The sequence below is a fragment of the Microtus oregoni genome, unplaced genomic scaffold (assembly GCF_018167655.1).
Source record: "Microtus oregoni isolate MIOR12 unplaced genomic scaffold, Mior012 000079F_ref0000094, whole genome shotgun sequence".
Taxonomy (NCBI): domain Eukaryota; kingdom Metazoa; phylum Chordata; class Mammalia; order Rodentia; family Cricetidae; genus Microtus; species Microtus oregoni.
Genome location: NW_024544537.1, coordinates 2135759 through 2156314, shown reverse-complemented (window position 1 = coordinate 2156314; position 20556 = coordinate 2135759). Strand labels below are relative to the sequence as shown.

The following is a 20556-nucleotide window of genomic DNA, read 5'->3' as shown; positions in this document are numbered from 1 at the left end:
CTGAAATCCTCTTTTAAGAGCCTAAATTTGGTCATACATTTTAAAACTCCCCTTTATTCTCTCCCTAAAGCTGCTACATGAATAAGAAGAATCAATACACTAATAGTATTTTTCTCCTTAAAGTACTTGGAAACTACTAAACGTAAAACATATGGACTATACCTTATATCAATGATGCAGCAAAGGTAGCAAAAGGATAACTTCCCCTGCTACTTAGGTACTCTGTATCTAAGGCAGAGTTACCAAGTCTTGTTTGCATTCTTTTACACTCTGATCACAACCTTATTTTGCCTAGGTTTCTGTTCATATTTTAATTTCTTCCGTACTGGAAAATATACTGTGATGACTAGAAAACCACTCCACACACACACACACACACACACACACACACACACACACACACACACACACACACACACGAAAATATTCTGACAAACAGTTTTAAATTGTGTTTATGGAAATTATAAAATGAACCAAAACATAAAAATCTCTGAATTGTTATACTTCCACAAAACAGTAATATTAGAGGCTTTTTTATATTTTCCTGTCATTTTCTTCCAGCTCCACATTAGTTTTGAAAATCATTGGCCTTAGAGCCCCTGGTAGTTATAAAAACTAGCAATCTTATAGCCATCAAGAGTGACAGGATTGGTATTCCTCAGAAGTTACATTTTTATTCCAAAGTGATGGCACTATTTGACCTATCTTTCAACTCTCTGGGAAAAATAAATTTAAAACGAACCTATGCACAGAATCTTGTCTTTATTTGGGCTGACTTAGAGCTATGTCCCCAGGAAAAGGCAAACATTCTTTTTCATGGTACATATCATTCTGTAGCCGTTATTTAACAAGGCATCTTACTTTAGCCATTCTGACAGGTGTAAGGTGGTATCTTAAAGTTGTCTTGATTTGCATTTCCCTGATCGCTAAGGAAGTTGAGCATGACCTTAAGTGTCTTTTGGCCATTTGAAGTTCTTCTGTTGAGAATTCTCTGTTCAGATCAGTGCCCCATTTTATAATTGGGTTGATTAGCCTTTTACGGTCTAGTTTCTTGAGTTCTTTATATATTTTGGAGATCAAACCTTTGTCAGTTGCAGGGTTGGTGAAGATCTTCTCCCAGTCAGTGGGTTGTCTTTTTGTCTTAGTGACAGTGTCCTTTGCTTTACAGAAGCTTCTCAGCCTCAGGAAGTCCCATTTATTCAATGATGCCCTTAGTGTCTGTGCTGCTGGGGTTATACATAGGAAGTGGTCTCCTGTGCCCATGTGCTGTAGAGTACTTCCCACTTTCTCTTCTATCAGGTTCAGTGTGTTCGGACTGATATTGAGGTCTTTAATCCATTTGGATTTGAGTTTTGTGCATGGTGATAGATATGGATCTATTTTCATTCTTCTACAGATTGACATCCAGTTTTGCCAGCACCATTTGTTGAAGATGCTCTCTTTTTTCCATTGTATACTTTTAGCTCCTTTATCGAAGATCAGGTGTTCATAGGTTTGTGGGTTAATGTCAGGGTCTTCTATTCGATTCCATTGGTCGACTTCTCTGTTTTTATGCCAATACCAAGCTGTTTTCAATACTGTAGCTCTGTAATAGAGTTTGAAGTCAGGGATGGTAATGCCTCCAGACAAACCTTTATTGTATAAGATTGTTTTGGCTATCCTGGGTTTTTTGTTTTTCCATATAAAGTTGATTATTGTCTTCTCCAGATCTGTGAAGAATTTTGATGGGATTTTGATGGGGATTGCATTGAATCTATAGATTGCTTTTGGTAGAATTGCCATTTTTACTATGTTGGTCCTCCCAATCCAAGAGCAAGGGAGGTCTTTCCAATTTCTGGTGTCTTCTTCAATTTCTTTCTTCAAAGACTTATAGTTCTTGTCAAGTAGATCTTTCACTTCCTTGGTCAGGGTTACCCCAAGGAGCTGGCCTAGGTCTGAAAAAGCATGGGATAAATCCGGACTAGCTGAACATAGCGGACAATGAGGAATACTGAGAATTCAAGAACAATTGCAGTGGGTTTTTGAACCTACTGCACGTACTGGCTTTGTGGGAGCCTAGGCAGTTTGAATGCTCACCTTACGAGACCTGGATAGAGGTGGGCAGTCCTTGGGCTTCCCACAGGTCAGGGAACCCTGATTGCTCTTCGAGCAGATGAGGGGGGGGGACTTGATCGGGGGAGGGGGAGGGAAATGGGAAGCGGTTGTGGGGACGAGGCAGAAATCCTTAATAAATAAATAAATTAAAAAAAAAAAACAAGGCATCTTACACTGTAGTGATGTTCATTGAGAAAGCTTGGAGAAAAACTTGAAATGGGCATCTGGGAATTGAGTTGTCCATATGGAGACTTCAAAAGCTCTGACATATTTGTGGAGAGTGGAGAGGGTCTTTGGTGTGCCTTCATGAATACCTATGTAAAATAAATATAAAAATTACAAACAACCAAATGGAAATACTGGCTTTGAAAAAACAGCCATAAGGAAAAAAACCGCATAAGTGGTCAAGAAAAATATTATGAAACTACATAAAGCAAAAACTGACAAAAATGAAGTGATTATTCTACAAAACATAGCTATTTTTAATGACAAAATGAATATCTGGAAAGATAAATAGAGGCACCTAAAAAATCACTACAATTTGACAAACTCTACGCAATAATAATTCACATAACTCTCCAACATATTAACAGCAGATTAAAATTCTATAATTTAAAATTTTTAAGACTATGAAATAAAATTAAAAATAATTAGCTTCAATGTTTGCAAATATAAAAATAGTGAAGAGAAGAAATATAATTAAAACCTTGAGCAAAATGAAAATAAAAATACAAAATACTTAAGCATCTGAAGAATGAGATGTGTCATTGTGAGGAAAAAAATGAAGAAAACTAGCTAGCCAAGTTTTATATTGTTTGAAGAAGAAAATCCTAATGTGGATGATGGTAAAAATAATGAGAGGAAAAATAAATTCAATACTTTTTGCTAAAAATAATTTAAATAACAGAGAAAGAATTTTTATATTTTAAATTTTTATTTTTAAAATTTTTGATTTAAATTTTAATTTTGCATATTTTTAAATTAAAAAATTTTAAATTTGAAATTTCAAATTTTCAATTTTCAAATTTTAAATTTCAAATTTTCAAATTTTAATTTCTAAATTTCAAGTTTTTAAATTTCAAATTCCAAATTTTTAAATTTTATTTTTTAAATTTTAAATTCTAAATTTCAAATTACAAATCTTTAATTTTTAAATTTTAAATCTCAAATTTTTGGATTTTTAGATATTTAGATTTTAAAATGAAATCTTTCGATTTCAAATTTTGAAGTTTTTAAATATTATAATGAAATTTTAAATTTAAGATTTTAAATTTTTAAATGAATTTTTGCTATGAATTATGAAATTTAAATTAGAAAATATTATGAAAAAATGAAGAAATAACACAATTAATTGTAATATTGTAATACTGCAAGTTAATTGTAAAATATTGTAAATTAATTGTAAAATTATAATTTATAATATTATATATGTGTGTGCAAAACATAATTCTATCATTTGTAAATGAACTTAATAGATTTACAATATGCAAAATAAGCCAAGTACAAAAAGACAACCATCCTATTACGTTACATGGATTTAGATATGGAATTTATTCACTACAAACTTACACAAGTGGAGATAAGAACGGTGGTTACAAGAAGTTTATTGTATTGTGGTGGATATCATGTCCCAAGTTTTCAGAAATAATAATAATAATTAAATCCTCCATGATTATTATACAATATGTTGATGTGGTTAATAATAAAACCATTGCATGCCTCTAAACGTTTTAAAACCACAGTTCAAATGCTCTAATACAAAAATTAAACACTATATGACATGGCAGATTAAGTTCTTTACTGTAAAGTAGTAACAATACACATACATACACACACATCACATTATATCCATAAGAATGTATAATTGTCATGTTAATTAAAGTAAACATTTAAAATAAAAATAATTAAAGTTTATTTATTTGAAAAAGTAACATATTTGGGGATGAAATGTAAAACTGAATACAAGAACTAAAGTGTTAAGAGTTGGAAGATAGCTCAGGACTTAAAATCACTTCTTTTTTTCTTTTTATAATTGATTTTTTTGAGCTCTACATTTTCCTCTGCTCCCCTTTCTTCCTCTCCTCTCCCCTCAACCCTCCCCCATGGTCCCCTGGCTCCCAATTTACTCAGGAAATCTTATCTTTTTCTACTTCCCATGTAGATTAGATCTTCTTAAGTCTCTCTTAGTGTCCTTATTGTTGTCTAGGCCCTCTGGAATTGTGATTTGTAGGCTGGTTTTCTTTGCTTTATGTTTAAAAAACACCCATAAGTGAGTACATGCGATAATATTTTTTCTGAGTCTGGATTATCTCACTTAATATAATGTTTTCTAGATCCATCCATTTACATGCAATTTTCAAGATGTCATTATTTTTTTCTGTTGTGTAGTACAGACCTAAACAGAGAACTCTCAACAGAGGAATTTAAATGGCTGAAAGACACTTAGGGAAATGCTCAACATCCTTAGCCATCAGAGAAATGCAAATCAAAACAACTCTGAGATGCCCTCGTATACCTTACATCAAATTTTGAGATCTCATTGTTTTTCTCTGTTGTGTAGTACTCCATTGTGTAAATGTACCACATTTTCCTTATCCATTTTTCGGTCCGAGGGGCATGGATGTTGTTTCCAGGTTCTGGCTATGACAAACAAAGCTGCTATGAACATAGCTGAGTACATGTCCTTGTGGCACGATTGAGCATGCTTTGGATATATACCCAAAAGTGGTATTATTGGGTCTTGAGGAAAGTTGTTTCCTAATTTTCTGAGAAATTGTCACAGTGACATCCAAAGGGGCTGTACCAGCTTGCACTCCCACCATCAATGCAGAAGTATTCCCTTTTCCCCACAACCTTTCCAACATAATTTGTCGTCAGTGTTTTTTATCTTGGCCATTCTTACAGGTGTAAGATGGAATCACAGAGTTATTTTGATTTGCATTTCTCTGATAACTAAGGATGCTGACCATTTCCTTAAGTGTCTTTCAGCCATTTCAGATCCCTCTGTTGAGAGTTCTCTTTTTAGGTCTGTATTCCATTTTTTATTGGATTTTTGTGTTCTTTTGATAACCAATGTCTTGAGTTCTTTGTATATTTTGGAGATCAGACCTCTGTCTGATGTGGGGCTGGTGAAGATTTTTTCCCATTGTGTAGGCTGACATTTGTCTTGTTGGCCATGTCCTTTGCTTTACAGAAGCTTTTCAGATTCAGGAGGTCCCATTTATTAATTGTTTCTCTCAATGTCTGTGCTACAGGGGTTATATTTAGTAAGTGGTCTCCTGTGCCAATGCGTTCAAGTGTATTTCCCACTTTCTCTTCTAAGAAGTTTGGAGTGGTTGGCTACATGTTGAGGTCTTTGATCCATTTTGACTTGAAATTTTTGCTTGGTAATAGATATGATTCTATTTTCATTCTTTTACATGTTGACATCCAGTCCAGCATCATTTGTTAAATATGCTTTTTTCATTTTATGATTTTTGCTTCTTTGTCAAAAATCAGGTGTTTGTAGGTGTGTGGATTGATATTTAGGTCTTCAATTTGGTTCCCTTGGTCTTCCAGTCTGTTTTTATGCCAATACCAGGCTATTTTCTGTACTGTAGCTTTGGAGTAGAGGTTTTAGTCAGGAATTGTGATGCTTCCAGAAATTATTTTATTGTACAGGAATGTTTTGGCTATCCTTAGTTTTTTTGTTTTTCCATATGAAGTTGAGTACTGTTCTTTTGAGGTCTGTGAAGAATTTTGCTGGGATTTTGCTGGGCATTGCATTGAATCTGTAGATGGCTTTTGGTAAGATTGCCATTTTTACTATGTTAATTCTACCTACCCAAGAGCATGGGAGAGCTTTCCACTTTCTGGTGTCTTCCTCAATTTCTTTCTTCAAAGATTTAAAGTTCTTGTCATAGAAGTCTTCCACTTCTTTGGTTAGAGTTACTCAGAGATATTTTATGCTATTTTTGGCTATTATGAAGGATGGTGTTTTTCTGATTTTTTTCTCAGCCCATTTATCATCTCTGTACAGGAGGGCTAATGATTTTTTCAAGTTAATCTTGTATCCTGCTATATTACTGAAAGTGTTTAGGAGTTATAGAAGTTCCTTGGTAGAATATTTGGGGTTGCTTCTGTAAACTAAACTTTTGCCATCATGAGTACTAGCATTTGAATCCCAGTATCCATGTATCAAGCTGAGTGTCCACTAATTGCCTATCAACCTCATTTAAAAAGATGAGGGACAGGATCACTGGGACTTGCTGACTTCCAACATAGTCAAGAAAAGCAATCCAGATTCAGGGAGAGACCCTATTTCAAATGCATAGATACACTGTGTTAAAATAAGACATCAATCACCATCTTCTGGTCTGCATATGCATGTATGAAGTTGCATACACAGCACACACATATACACACACACTCACACACATGTGCACATAAACACAAAAGCATAAAACTTTAACATATTTCAAGAAAGCATAGGGGTACAAAATACTGTTGGATACTATCTTTTTAGATGCAGACCAAAAATAAATGTAATAAAAGACACACAAATTATATTTTATCAAAACTAAAACTTTTACACTTCAAACAATGCCAATAACTTAAAAGATAATCTTCAGGAAAGGAAAACATATTTTAAATGGTATCTGTGACGAAGAATATATTCAAAAAATATTTAAACTCTAATAACTCAGTTACAAAAATACAAATAAATGACCCAGATACAGAAATTATTTTAATAGAAAAATTTTTGGAAATAGACAACCTTAAATAAATCATAATATCGTATCACTATTGATGAGAAAATATAAATGAAAAACAATGAAATAGTACTTTGCACTCATTAGAATAGCTAAAATAAAGAAGTCAGACTATGGGATGTAGAATAATTGGAACCCTTGTATATTTGATGAGAATTTTAAATGATGAATATTTTCAGATGTGATCATACTCACCTATAATCTCAGCAGTTGACACAAAGAGTCGGAAGGATCCCTGAAAGTTCCAGGCCAGTGTGGGCTATATAACAAGTTCCATGTCAGGATCGCTATGAACCTCCACCAGAGTTTCCTCTGACTTCCCCCTGTCAAGGCCCAGTCCAACATCTTTCAGGTCCTCAGCTGGCCTGAGTTAGTGGGAGCTCACTGAATCTGGACTGATAACTGGGGAACATAGGACAGAACTAGCCCCCTCCTTGAATGCAGGCAACAGTGGTGTGGTTTGTGCAGTATGTGGAGACATGGCAGTGGTACCAGGCTCTAATTCTAATGAATGGACTGACGTTGTGGAGCCCGTTCTCTATGGAGAGATACCATGCTCAGTCTAGGCATGGTGAGAAGTCGGGGAGGGGATTGGTCCTGCCTCAACAAGCTGATGGGACAGAATTCATTGACTTCATAGGGGAGACCTCTTTGATAAGCAGATGGGGGATATAGGATGAGAGAAGGGGAGGGAAACTGGGATTGGATGTAGAACAGAAAGAAAAAAGGAAGGAAGGAAGGAAGGAAGGAAGGAAGGAAGGAAGGAAGGAAGGAAGGAAGGAAGGAAGGAAGGAAGGAAGGAAGGAAGGAAGGAAACAAGTTTCATGACAGCCAGAGCTATGTAATGAGACCCTGTCTCAAGAAAACATACAAATGAATGAACAAATTGGGAAAATAAATAAACTGTGAAAACAATGGGAAAATATTCAACATTTTACAATAATATAAATATTAGCATTCTATTGCTAAATATATACACAAAAGGAATAAAAATAGACACAAACAATTTGTACAGAGGTCGATGGTAGTATTAACCATCATATCCAGAAAGCATAATCAACCCATCTGTTCATCAGCAAAGGAATGCATAAACAAAATATGGTACATCCAAAAATTAAGTCTTCCTAAATGATAAAAATTCATTATGATGCTAATACTAGAACATAGATAAATCTCAAAGTCATTAAGCTAATTGATATAACCCAGTCAAAAATATAATTGTCTCTATCGGCATATATATAATACAAGAAATAACTGGGGATAAGAAAATGGAGAGTGGAAAGTTACTATTATTAGTATGAGGTTTTATTTTATAGAGAAGAGACTGTTCCAAAATCGGATTATAGGAACAGTAACACATCAATGTTAATCAATGAAAAAAATGCATACTATTTTAATGGGTGTATTTAATAGGTGGATTATGTAATGGTAAATCTGCTTTTAAAATTATATAGGTATATCAATGAAGACTACAGATTTTTGTCTAGGTTTTAAAAGTGCAGATATGTAATCTCATGACAAGAGAGACTTGTAAATGTGATCTCTCGTAGGACACTCATGGGATTTGAAAAGTTACCTAGAAATTCAGGGATGGTAGCACAAGAAAATGCTACTTTCTGGGGATTTCTGATGTTCTTTTGGGGCTGGTTCTACTGGACACCTTCTACACGCTGTCAACCAGACTTCTCTTAGAAACCTGGGATATCTGGATGACTTGTTAATTACAACACTGCTTAAGCCTTTTAATAAAGTCAGCAAATTAAAGTGAGAGCTCAAATAAAGAGAACGCTTTCCAAAATGTCATAATGAAATTAAGGTAATGAAACACTTGGAGGACTCTCCTCCCTTCCTTTTGTATAAAACTTCTTCCAAAGAAGCTGGAAGAGAAATGGGGCCTGAAAGTAAAGAGGGGAAAAATAAATTGTGTGCCATTAGTTTAATTATAAAAATTCATTACATGAAGCCATGTAAGACAGAAAATAATGGAACTCTAATGGGTTGGCCGATAACACATTTACTAGCCTGCTCTCAGCTTGTAGTCATTGTGGAAAGGACAAAAAGTAGCAGCACTGGTATGGAACCCTCAGAGCTGTTGAAAGATTAATCATTTCCAGTAAGCTGGAAAATGAGGGCCATTTTCTTAAATAGTATCCTGTAAGGAATGTTACCTTGTGAGACAGAATTGTTTGGTAATGTCAAAGGTTTAATAGATGAGTCTTAGAGTTAATGGTGAGAGGCTTTACATTCGAAATAGCTTTCTTGCACATATTTTAACATTTCTATTATAAATCCATAAAGGATTTTTATAGGTCATTTTAATTCACACTGTAAAGAACGGAATTAACTTTACTTTGCCCAATAAAGATTTTCAGAACATTAATTCTTATTTATAGCTAAATTGTTTCATTTTTAAAGAACCAAAACAAATGTTTTTTTCTGCTTCCTATGAACACCTTGCTGTAGTTTGCACAATAATTTTCTGAAAATGTTATAATCATTGAGAAAGCAGTTTTGTGTTCTTCAAAGTTCAAGTACAGCAAATATAATTACTTCCATTAAATTTATTTATATGTAAATATATGTCATCCATCTAGATTGAATCCTGAGCCCTGATACCTGCACTTTGTGATGTCTTTCACCGACTTTACCATCTTAAAAAAGTGTCATAACTTTAAGAACTTTTGTATTGTTAAGTGAACAATTGCAAAATTGCAGGAGGAAAGAAACGTTAACAAAAGCTGAAAGTGGATACATAGGTGTGCTACTTATGCTTGTGGTATGTATTAGCAGAGGGAAGGTTAGAATTTTGTTCTTTGTGTAGCTTAAACATTTTACACAGGGACACATCAAAGGTAACATTTTCACTGCAAAAAATTAACTCAGACAGTTATATGTAGGTTGAAGGCCAGTTTGAATGTAGAAAAAGTGAGTTAACTAACTGTTGTTGCAAAATGTGAGCAAAAGATGATGAGGACATAAATTAAGGAAAGAGAAATGAAGGTGGAAATTTAAAGAATAAGGGGACTTCATGAGGTATCTACGTTGGAGGTAGATGTAACCCCTTTCTCCATTTCTAGTTGAGAATCAGTTTAAAATCAGAAGGAATAGACAATTGAATCAGATACAAAGTTTATAAATAATAATATTTAATAGACAGGCAAAAACACCTTGCATTCTATAAGAGAATAGAGAGAGCCAAGGAAAGAAAAACCTTCCAAGGAAGTGAGAGTAGTCGATAGTACCTGCTAGTGAAAATCAATTAAAAGACAAGTTTGGGACTTCCCAGAGGTACAGACCATTGGTAACAAAACCAGTTAACTACTTCCTTCCAAAAGTTGCAGTAACAAACAACCTTGAAATGCAAGTATCCGACAAAAATAAGTATGCATTGCCTGTTTATTAGGTTACAACTTGAGAGGGGCTTCAGATGGATTGTAGTAGCTGTACTACCATGTGCCATTTCAATATCCTCTTGCTCAGATCATTAAGCTAGCTGAGGGCAAATCAATCTTATGGTGGTGGGGTCGTATATGCACTGAAAACACACTTTAAGCCTCTGGTCCCGTTAACTTCTTGTTCAAATTAGACGAAGCAACATGGTCAAGATCAACGTTATGGTAAGATGCTAAACTTAGCCATCTGTGGGAGAAACTTCAGAGTTTGCAGGCAGAGATAAATAAAGTCAGTGAGATGATTTAGCAGATAAAAGTGCTTATCACCAGGCCTGATGAACTAAACTCAATCCACAGGACCTGTCAAGGTGGAAGGGGCCTCTGACCTCAGCATGCATACCGTGATGTGCCTGGCTTACACAGCACACAGACAGACAGACAAATAGATAAATCAACTTTCAAGGATGCATTTAGGACAGTAATCAATTTTGTTGCAGTTATGTCTGACAGAACAGTTTTCTTAGAACGGTGAAGGCAGAATTGCATGACAAAAGTGGAAGCAATGCAGTAATTTCTGAATGGTATAACTGCAAAAGGAAAGACAACAATCCCAGTCACAATCTGTTGTTTAAAGAAGAAATAGTCGCTATTGATTGAAGGCTGCAGAGAAGGACCCCACAAAGCAGGAAGTAGTTGAAAGACAAAGAGAAAGGGAGCACATGGAGGAAGAGCCCCTATGTGAACCCAGATGCTGAAATAAGCATTCAGGAACAAAATAGTTGTTGTCCCCTGAGACTGAACAGGTGGAAAGTCTTATATTCTATGAATCTGATGATTGGTCTATTAAATGACCTCTGTGGAAGCATAGGTAGGGTCATTTGCTGTGACATTCCGTTCTGTTGATATTGTCAGGATGGAGTCTGGATACCACAGCAAATATTTCAAACAGAAGTGTAATTCTAAGAAGTGGGTCTATAGCTACTGAAGAAGCTGAAAAACACAACAGGAGATAGGTAACTCCAGATTTAACAACTTAAAGAAGATGATAACACTTTCAAACCTGAAAACTCAGAACTACAAATGCCCAAAACCCATAACCATCAGATACTAACTCCAGCAGTGTTGTGGCTACACAGTGCATGTGAGAAATTCTTAGGCTGAAGCAACCCCACCTCTCTGCTACTCTCTTTTATGCCAGTGTTTACTATTGGCCTGATCCAACAAGACAACAGCGCACAGAAAGAACTGGGGAAAACAGATTTCTTACCAGGGTTACTCCATGTAAATTACTGTGTGGAGCAAGAACAGAAGATAGATCTAAGAGATAATGAGTTCTTGATCGTTGGCTAATAGAACCAAAATTTTCCATGAATCCCTTGGTTCAAGACACACAGAGAGAGAGAGAGAGAGACATGCACACAATATCCGGATAGAATGACAAATATTCAACAACCAAAAACTTTTTATGTATTTTATTATATAGAACATTTTTTAAATTCAAATTTATTTTGATTGTGTTTCCCCCTCCCTCAAGTCCTTCCAGATCCTCTCCCATTCCCTACACATCCAACTTAAAGTTGTTTCTCAATAAACAAAAAGAAAATATAACACCAAAACCAATAAAGCAACACTCTAAAATAAACTGTCGAGTCCATTGTATGTTGGTCAACTGCTCCTGGTTCACATACTCTGTATATTCAAGAAAATTTATTTTTTCCTCTCACAAACAGGCTTAAATGACAGTTCCGTGGGTAACCTTTTGTCTAGCAGCTAGGTTTTCATTCATGTATGCATGTATTTAATCATTTCTAAATATGACAAAATAATATCTAATAAGATAGAACAAAACTATCACATCAAAGTTGGATAAGATAAACCAATAGAAGAAAAAGGGCCAAGGAAAAGGCGCAAGAATCAGAGATCCACTCGTTCACACTCTCAGCAATTCCATAAAAGCATTAAACTGGAAGTCATAATGTAAATGCAAAGGACCTGGGGAAGACCATGAATGCTCTGTGCATTCTGCTTCAGTCTCTGGGAGTTCATATGAGCTCTGCTCATGGTGATTGAGAGGGCCTTGTTTTCTTGGTGTCCTTCATTCCTTTTGGCTCTTACTGTCTTTCTGCCTCTTCTTTAGTGCCTCTTCTTAGTTTCCCTAAGCTCTGAAAGGAAGGAATTGATGAAGACACCCCAGTTAAGACTGGGTGATTCAAGGATTCTCACTCTGCATACTGTATGGCTGTGGGTCTCTGTATTTGTTCTTATCGGCTACAGGATGATGGCTGAGCAAGACTCTGATCTATGAGTATAGCAGAACCCCTTTAGGGAGTCGTTTTATCACTCCTTTTTGTTTTGTTTTGTTTTTCAGAGGAGTTTGGGGGTTTTATTGTTCTTTTTGTTTTGATTTGTTTTTTAGACAGGTATTATTTGGTTTTACCCTAAGTCTCTTGGCTATCTAGTCTCAGGTTCTTGGTCAACTAAGGAATGTATGGATTGGGTATGGATTCCATCTCATCGAGTGGGCCTTAAGTCAAACCATTTGTTGCTTGGCCACTCTCACCAGTTTTACGTTACCATTGCCTTAACATATCTTAGAGGTAGTACACCATTGTGGATAAAGGCTTTGAGGATGTCTTGGTGCTGGTGCTTACATTTCTCCTTACACAGTGTGCCAGGTTTTTTTTTTTTTTATACCAAAGACACTGGAACATAGTGGTGAAGGTTCTATGTAGGCAACAATTCAACACATCCGTATTCAATGAGTTTTGTGGGTGTTATCTTCAGCAACAGAGCCTTGCTATCAGTTTATGAAGAGCAACTTATAGTCTTAGCAACAGCCTATCTTGTTTGGAAATTCCCATGGGAACTCTTTGACCAACGATGCAATTAGATGTAACAAAATTCTGGTACTGGAAGCTTTATTTGGTGGCAATAGATGGCAGTTGGGATTCTGTCTCTCCCAATTATTTGACAGTTTCATTGAGGTCACCTTCATAAATGTATATATTTTAGGGAGTTTTGACTGTTTTAGGTTTCCATACTACTCTTCAAATGTCACTTAATTTTAGCTGTCTCTCTATGTATCCCCTGTCACAACTCTCCCTTCCTTCTCCCTCCCTACTTGACCCCCTCGTTTCTGTCCCCACTTCCATTCATATCTGTATATTTTATTTCCCTTTCCTAAAGAGATGGACCTGTTCCCACTAGTCCCTTACTCTATACATACCCTTTAAGAGCCTATGGATTTTTAATTTGATTATTATTGACTTATGAGCTGTGTACATAGTATTAAGATCCTGTTTTCTAATTTTCTGAACAATTTGATTTTGATTTTGCACACTTCTCACAACATGCTTGATGCACAGGCAGTTAGTAGCTCCATCCTCTTTTTGAGAAAATAAAACAGAGACATACAAAGTTATTCCGTTCCTTAAGATAAAACTGTAAGACAATAAGCAGGCAAGGCAAACCTTGGAAAGGGGCTTTTTGTTGCTCCTCACAGCTTATCATGAGACCCTTTGAGACATTCATTTAGAGTTTCCAAAAGCAAGTTGACTTTGCACAAGTATTCATTTCACTGGTAGGTAAGTATCCCCAATCACCTGATATAAGAAAAGTTTTGTAATAACATTGCAATTTTATTTCTATAGCTATCTATTCTCTTTTATCTTCTAAGGTAAAGAGGAACATATCCAGCTGTTGTATCCCTACAATGCCTATAAAATAGGAAGCCATTTCTTTTGCATTCAGCAGGGACTCTCACTGTGACTGTACATGAGATTTTAACAGCAGTCATGGTAATCACATCACTAGTAATTATAGTGATAGGTAGTATTTATTTAAGTCTTTGACTATGGCAGAGAGCTTTGTTTCACATGATTTTTTTCTTGTAATTTTTCTTCCAGGCATTTTCCCACATACTCTTCTCTCGGTGTAGATAAAATATTCACATTTAACAAAGGAGAAAGCTGACTCATGGATAGCTTTTCCTTTTGTCATATAATTATTAAGCAATTAATTCAGCAGGGCTACCCAGCAGGTACATTCTATAACCCACACTTCAACTTGACTTCATATGTTTATGTATATATATATATATATTACATATATAAAGTCAAAGAAGACAAACATTAAAATAAAAATTAATACTCAAGATTCGTGAAGACTTTCAATATGTTTAAACATAAGAAATGAAAAGAAAATTTTGTATTTGAGGAATTTTTTAGAAAGAGAAGCACTCGTGGGATTAATTCACATCCACATAGCTTGTACTTATGATGGGAATCTGCAAAGTAGAAACAGGAACTATTTCTTGTTTATCAGTTTAGCAGTTCTTGGTAAAAGAAGTGTTGAAGAAAGACTGACATGTCACAAGGATAGATTTCAGTTGTTTTGTGATACCAACAACCATGTTCTGTGCCAAAAGAGAGTCCCTCTCTTCCTCTCTCTGTCATTACCTCACTCTATTTCCTCCCTTCTGCTTTCACAGCACTTTAGTATTTTAATAATAGCTTGAAAAGCTGAATCTATTTGCTCTATACAGTAAGTGCTACAATTTAGCTGATTCCAAAATAGAATATTCTAATTAAGTGAGAAATGGTGGATTACATAAAAATTCTAACTTTGTGAGGGATAGAAGTCCAAACAAATGCATTGAATTATACCAAAATACCAAGATTTTCCTTTGTGCATATAAACATCATGCTAATACAAAGCAAAAAATATTAAATAAAAATGTCTCACAAATCCAAAAAAAAAAGTCTCTTACTTTCAGAAACTTCTATGATCATTTTTCTTCTGTTCATACTGAGTTTTTAAAAATGCATTCTGTTTTGCTGCAAGAAAAGCATGGTTGTCTCTGTTGTTTGTTTAGGTACTAGGAATTGGACCTGAGCCTTGAACAAGAACTCTACCACTGAGTTATAGCCTCAGACCAATCATGTTCTCTTTACCATGATTATTATACACATTATTGGTTATTTTCTAATATCATCTTGAGTAAATATTAAAATTAGTCTTTTGATGAAATTTTTAATGTTATAATACACATACCTTTTTGAATATTTTGTTGGGGTAAAAAAATAATAAGTGCTATTATGGGGTCACTTGGTGTTTATTGCCAAATTGTTATAATATTATGTTTCCAAAAATAGAATGTAAGGATTTCACTAGTCTTCCCCTATATGAAATTTGGTTAACTATTGTCAAATTATACCTTCTTGATTTAATGCATTTCTGTTACTTGTAAGTTAAGTTTCTTTTATAAATGACTTTATTCTGACACTTCATTTCATTGCCTGTTTATATTTCTCTATTCTTGCACCTATACCTTCCCCCCTCCACACTGTATTAAGCATAAATTTCTTAACACTTTAATTCTACCTTAATGTGTAGATCTCGCCAATATGTGGAAGTGGTAGCCTGATATGCTTCCATATGTACATGACCTTGGGTGACTTCTTTCCAATGAAGAAATGGCTGATTGGATTGCACTCAACTGTCAAAAACAAACAAAGAAAAACACTTCAGGTTTTTTTTTTTTTGGTTTAGAAAGAGTTTTATATCTTGCCTTGTATTCGAATATTAAAGTAGAGGATCTTTAAAATATTTTAATCCTTCAGAAACTGTGTGGTAACAGTCCTCTTTTTGTTCATCATTTTCAGTATGCAGAGTTTGTTAAATGCCAGTAGATGGCACTAATTACATAAACAATTCAACAAGTTAATGAAGGGAGGAAATGCATGTTTTGTGGCAGATAGCGGTAGATGTGTGACAAATGATTTGGCTCTGGATCTTCTTTGAGACTATTCTGCAGATGATACCAGAAACGTCCACATGATTTTGCTCTATGTCACATTCTAAGCAATTACAAATGAGTCTTTTATAATTTATTCTTTCCTATGATTAAAAAACTAAGCTTGTTTTATTACCAACTTATTGGTACTAAATTGAATTACCTGAACGGAGTGAATGCTTAAGATCCTGCATTTGAAATCTCATCATGGAAAGCATGTTAATTTACATCATGATAGCTGATTGACTCACGTGACAGGTGGCTTGAGGAGACATGCTGTGACCAGTAGAATCAATAACTATTTATGAAATATTTAGAGTTATCCACCTAGGAATATCGCTGGATGAAAAGTGACATTAATTTTTTTTTCTATGCACACCTATAGCAGTTGGCCAAAGACCTCCGCCAATGGCAGGTCAAGGTGGACGTGGCGAATGATTTGGCACTGAAACTTCTTCGGGACTATTCTGCAGATGATACCAGAAAAGTACACATGATAACAGAGAATATCAATGCTTCCTGGGGAAATATTCATAAAAGGTAAGAACTACTTTGTATCTCAAACAATTTGTCAACTGTAATAAAGGAGCAGTTACCCCGCCTGGACAGGACTGCTCTGTTAAACTACAGTTGGGGATAATACGAGATGACAAACGCTAATTCAGCTCAAAAGCTTGGCTTTCCTGTCCTGTTTTAATGAGGAGAAGATTGGCATTTGGTGAAGTGAAATTATTTGCCCCCAATAACAAAGACAATGGTGGAGCTAAGCAATTAATCAAAAAGCAAACCAGAGAAGAGCAGTGGAAGTGGCTGGGGTCAAGCGCCCTCTGGAGGTCATATGTTAAGTGAGCTGCTTCCTCCACTTTGGTCCCAGCTTTGAATGTTTCAACCTCCTTCCTATAATACCAACCAATTTTGAACGGAGTGGTTGATCCATTGATGGAATAAGCAACTCTCAATGACTTGATTCGCCAGCTACCAACGAAGACTTGATATGCAAAGTATAACAAAATTTAACTGCTCTTAGAGGCACTACCTCTTCACATTAGGTCCCATCTTCTTATAAACTATTTTAATCTTGTTGGGCTTTTTTTACATTGATGCATACTCTATTAATAAAACATGAATCTCATAATTAATTATTTTTATTTGTCTCACAAATGAGTCTAAAGACAATGAGGGCTAAAACTGTCCCCTTTCTTTGACACAACCGCTCATGCTAAAGCAGATTATATAATAAGGAGTTGGTAAATAATGATTCTTTTTGCACAAAGTTTTACCTTGAGTGTGCTACTATAGATTAATTATTGTTGGGCTCTTCTTTTTAATTGTGCATGCAAACAGAGGCAAAAAAAAATTGTACCTGTATAATGAGGAGCAGGATAACAGAGAAAAGTAAATCCCATGAATTACCAGAAAAGTCAGTTAGGCAATTCTAATTTGGAGAAAAATCTTAGCATGGAGGGGAAAAATAAAATAGATTTTAAACTATGAGAAAAAAAAAGTCTTAGGAGTAATGAGCTATTTATATGCAAACCTGAACTAGGGATGGAAAGTGAAAATTCCTAGGGAGTTTGATTAAGCTCGTGACCATAGAAATAAAGCACTGAATTCCAGAAAGAAGATTCAATCTAAAGTTGAAAAGTTACACTGGAACCCTATCCAAAGGACCCCAGTGAAGAAAGAACACGTTTTAAAAAGGGACCAATACTAGGGGAAAACTTCGGCCTAGTTCCTCTTTCCTCTCAGGACAGGGTCTAGGGTCAGTCTTCTGCAAGTGCCGATGTGTTAACTGTTTTGTTAACAAGGACATAGTAGGTTTGGAAAGAAGTATCCAAATAAAACTAACTGATACTAAAATGTTAACCATTAGATCCCCACAGGAAACACTGAGGCTTGTCAAACAGGGAAGATCTCAAACAGACGTTTCTTTGGGTAAGGGAGTTAAGATCAAGTAGTAATGTGGTGAATTTATGGGATATAAACTATGAATGGATGAGGAGGAAAGCTTCTTGCTCATGAAAAAATAGAGATTTGGGAGTTGGTCTAGTCTATTTACACTGTGATTTTTCATGGGCCCTTCTTTTCATAATTTCATGATCCATAATGTTGTAGTTGTCTCAGGTCTTTCTTCACGTTAGAAAAGTCTTTGGATTCTTTGGGAAAATGGCTTTTGATTCTGGTTTGTAGGCTTCATTCCTTAAAAACTCCATACTTACGTTGGGCGGTAGTGGTGCATGCCTTTAATCCCAGCCCTCGGGAGGCAGAAGCAGGAGGATCTCTGTGAGTTTGAGGCCAGCATGGTCTACAAGAGCGAGTTCCAAGATAGGCTCCAAAGCTACAGAGAAATCCTGTCTTTAAACTCCCTCTCCAAAAACAACAACTAGAAAATAAAAAAAAAACACAAAAAAACAATAAACAAAATTCTACCTACTTAGGTCAGGCAGTAGTGGCACATGCCTTTAATCCAGCACTCAGGAGGCAGAGTCAGGTGGATTTCTGTGAGTTCGAGGCCAGCTTGGTCTACAAAACAAGTTTCAGGACTGCATGTTACACAGAGAAACCCTGTCTCAAAAACAAAATTAAAAAACTGCCTACTTAGGGAGGAACAAATTACTTACCCAATGAGTAAATAACAAATTCAATGTCTTCATCTCTGTTTATATTCTCAGCCCATGCACAATCTACAGTTCACCAAGCTACTTTTGATGAATGTCTCAAGTATCTTCCCTGCTTTTATCTCCAGCTACTTATACCCCTTGTGATGTGTATCGATCTGTGTGTTTTCAGTCATATGATGATGACGTCCAATCAATATTTTCAACTGAAGACACTCTTCAATTGTTGACCAGTATGTCCTACTGTTTACTTTCTGTTTTAATTTCCCACAGGAACTTAAAATTGAATAGATCCAAAACTGAACTCGTCTTTCCTCTACACCAAGCTTTTTCTCCAAATGGAACTATTTCCCCCTATGATTCCTAACCAACGAGCACTGCACCTCATTCAGCTGTTTGTTTTAGGAATCTAGGAGACACACTCGATCCCTCCCACTACAAATATCATTGTTAAGCTTTAGGAAAACTATTTGTTATCTATATATCTTTCAAAGCCAGTCTCCTTTCTCGGTCTCTTCTCCTCTACCACGATGTCTTGTTTAAATTGTGAAAATAACCATACTTGATTCACTTCTAGTCCTCCTCCTTTCTAACCCCTTCTCTATGTAGACTCTGGGGTGTTTGTTATTCACTCATTGAATTCCTGTAGTTCACTTGCCTCCCTATTTTAATGACATTTCTAATTTATTCATTGCTTTTTTTTCCATTCTGAAAATGCAATACAAATTCTTGTGCATGCTAGACATATACTCTTCCCATAAGCTACATACCCAGCCCATATTTGTTGATTTTAAAGCACAGTCTATGCTGTGTTGTAAGATTTGGCCTTGTCTCAAAATTCTAGCCTAATTGATTGCTCTACTTGGCTCCTTCTCCACCTGGCCTCACACAACTGATGGTGACCTATTTTCACTTCCTTTTAGCTATGCTTTCTCTGTTACCTGCTGACTGGTACACTTTCTTCAGTCTTTGGGTGTTTATGTTCTGCTCATTATCAAGGTCTTAGTTTCAATGCTAATTGCTTCAGGAAGTCTTCTATGTCAATCATAAAACCCCACGCTATTTTAGTGTTTATCTCATGACACTATGTTTCAGTGTTTGCGGGGTTTTGCTTTCTGAGAATGTTGACTCCTTATTGAAAGCACATCAGCAGCTGTCCACCATCACATCACCAAGCACTTAGCTCAGCACACAATGACTACGCCTGAAACCTGTTCTGATTACATAGGTAAATGAAAAAAGCACTGATGAGCCCACAAGGTTCTAAATGAGAATGCCAAGTCCAAGGTCACACAGATGGCCCTCATTAAATTTATTGGCTCTCCAAACAAAACAAAAATAAATGAAGATGGAAAGGGGAACGGCAGGGAAGAGAGATGGTTGACAGAGGTAGATAAGAGGTGTCAGGACGTCAGAGTAACCAGAACACATCATATAAAGTGTGAAAATATAAACAAATTAAATAAAAAAAATTCAACTGTTCCCTTATGACAGTAACTCAACAATGAAATAAACCACATCTATTGAATTTGCTTTTCGGTTCCAAACTGCAATACATTTATCAGAAGTTTATCAGAGGTCAATTGATGTCTTATAGTGAGGGTGTCAGAAGTAGGCAAGTACTGAAATGGATTCAGTGGTTCAGCACTATCAGCTTCCTAGCATCTCCTCAGAAATGCATACTCCGGCAGGAAGAATAGGAATGAGAGGACATAGTGCTTAAGAAAGCAATAATTCTTCAAAAACTTAATGGCTAACACTGTGCTATGGAATCATGCCCTATGGCTGAGAAGGTGGAGTTTGACCCGTCAATAGAGAATATCTGCCACATTGAGGATGGAAACATTAAGTTTCTTGAAGAATTACCATGCAAGTGGTGGACTGGTAGGGGGTTAAAGTGACAAGGG

General features: G+C 35.7%; 1 protein-coding gene across 2 annotated transcripts in view; it reads left to right on the top strand.

The window, feature by feature from the left end:
* Window positions 1-20556, top strand: part of Dmd (dystrophin) — a 1759261-nt gene that overhangs the window by 1195453 nt on the left and 543252 nt on the right. For both annotated transcript variants that reach the window (XM_041642825.1, XM_041642826.1), the window contains one exon: window positions 16417-16571. In XM_041642825.1, coding sequence (XP_041498759.1) covers window positions 16417-16571 — 155 coding nt within the window. The remainder of the gene's footprint in view (window positions 1-16416; window positions 16572-20556) is intronic.